This window comes from Seriola lalandi, unplaced genomic scaffold (genome assembly GCF_002814215.2).
Source record: "Seriola lalandi dorsalis isolate HSWRI2012SDOR001 ecotype SW California unplaced genomic scaffold, Sedor1 jcf7180002001036, whole genome shotgun sequence".
NCBI classification, from domain to species: domain Eukaryota; kingdom Metazoa; phylum Chordata; class Actinopteri; order Carangiformes; family Carangidae; genus Seriola; species Seriola lalandi.
The window spans coordinates 1-1,840 of record NW_019471695.1 but is presented as its reverse complement, the minus strand read 5'-3'; the positions used below and the strand labels follow the sequence as shown (position 1 = coordinate 1,840).

The following is a 1,840-nucleotide window of genomic DNA, read 5'->3' as shown; positions in this document are numbered from 1 at the left end:
TATCCCTGGCCTTTAGTGATGATGCGGCGAATTATTCCTCCATCCTCATCATCAGTTATGTCCTCACCTCGAAACTCAAACAATTCCACCTAAAAGTGTGCACACATGTAAATGTACGTCTTAGTCTCAATGCACACTGATAAAGAATCAACAAAAAGCCGAGGAATACAATTGAAAGTAATGGATAATCAAAATAACCTGAAATCCCTGAGGCTTACCTCAAAAACAAGAGTGGCATTGGGGGGTATCTTTGGCGGACTGCCTGCAGATCCATAAGCGTATTCTGGCTTACAGATGAGCTGACACAACTCTCCCACTTTCATTGTGGCTACCCCGATGTCCCATGCCTTTATTACTTGACCTAAACACAGACAAGACAGATTACCAACACTGGCTGTGCAACTACAGCAGGTGAATGTTCATGTCTCTGCTAGATATGAAACCAACCTTTGCCCAACTCGAATGAAAACTTCTCTCCTCTGTCTCTGCTTGAGTCAAAATGAGTACCATCCAGCAGTGTGCCAACATAATGTACAAACACTTTGTCGCCGGTCATAGGCAACTCTGTGCCTGTGCCTTCCCTTTTCACCAACTGGAAAAATGCAGACAGCAAGAGAAATTCATTTAAAAACTGTATGGAATTAATTTTCAAGTAATGTCTGCAAGAGACATGTAACCAACTCCACACATCTGTATCCTACTGTCTAGTACTTTGCATCTAAGAGGTGAGGCTGAAAATGTGTGCATGAGTGTACATGTCTTTCTATGGTTGTGCTAGCAAATTTGTGATGCTTAAGGCTAGGGAATGCATTATGTCAGTGAGTGTCCTCACAACTATATAAAGACCAATGTGTGTTATGTGTGTGCGTGTGTGTATGTAAGTGTGTGCGCGCGCGTGCGCTTGAATATTAAATGCCACCATCAGCATTAATAGCTTTTGCATTTGGTCTTTCTCCAGAGCTCCACAGACTCCCATAAATGAATACGGTTAAACTGTCTCATCGTCGGTGTTTTTGATATCATGGTGAGAAGTTAACCATGAAACTAATGATAGGAAATTAAATAGAAAGCGTTACGGTGTTGTCAGCCCTGAAATTAGCTTGCATTAGCTACTTTTATTGACAGTGAACAAGATAGCCTAGCTAACTATAGCTAGCGCTAGCCTAGCTGAATGAGTAAATAACAAGCAGTCAGCTAACCACTCGGCTAGCTGAATTAACATGCAGGAACAAAACAATGTAATTTGCCTTTAAAACACCCCCGTCTTTCTTTGGTGTGATGTCCTCTCCCTCCATTGGGATGGTGTGTTGTCCTTCACTTGTCTGCTCTTCTGCAGTCATAGTCATGAAGCAGCTTTCCTCCTACTACTCTGATCTGCACCACAATTCAAAGCTAACAAACGCTGGCCAACAGCAGTAGAGGCTAAAGCTAAGTACTTCTCAAACCACGCTGCGTGCAGCAGGCAACAATCTGACTCACGTCAACGCTGGCTGGTTCACTAACGCTGGTTAAAGCTCTTAGCTAGCCTTACTTAGCTACTTTCTTAATGCTGTTGTAAATAAAATGCACGTTACAGCTTCCAGCTAGCTGCGCGGGGACTCTGCTGTGTTGTTGTAAACGAATCACACTTGTATCTGAGCAGAATATGAGCTATCGGCGAGCCTGCTTTAGGTCCACGTTGCCTCGCAGTCTGGGATTTGACAAGCGCTTTTAAAGAAGGACAGAGAACTTTCCAGACAGTCAAGGAGGAACCAGGGGGTATGAACCCGCGTCAGAGTTCTTACTCATTCTACACAGGTATCTCTCGGAAAGGCGGTGCATAGGAAAAGAGCAGCGCACT

The 1,840-nt window shown here is 43.8% G+C and overlaps 1 protein-coding gene across 1 annotated transcript; it reads right to left on the bottom strand.

Annotated features, from left to right (window-relative positions):
• Positions 1-5: 5 nt before the first annotated feature.
• On the bottom strand, positions 6-1,731 carry LOC111663502 (peptidyl-prolyl cis-trans isomerase FKBP4-like; the record flags this gene model as incomplete). Its single annotated transcript, XM_023417702.2, has 4 exons — positions 1,248-1,731; positions 448-592; positions 219-361; positions 6-89 (listed from the first exon to the last, which is right to left on the bottom strand). Coding segments are annotated over exons 1-4 (471 nt in total), but the record flags the coding sequence as incomplete, so codon positions are not given.
• Between the last annotated feature and the right edge of the window lie 109 nt (positions 1,732-1,840).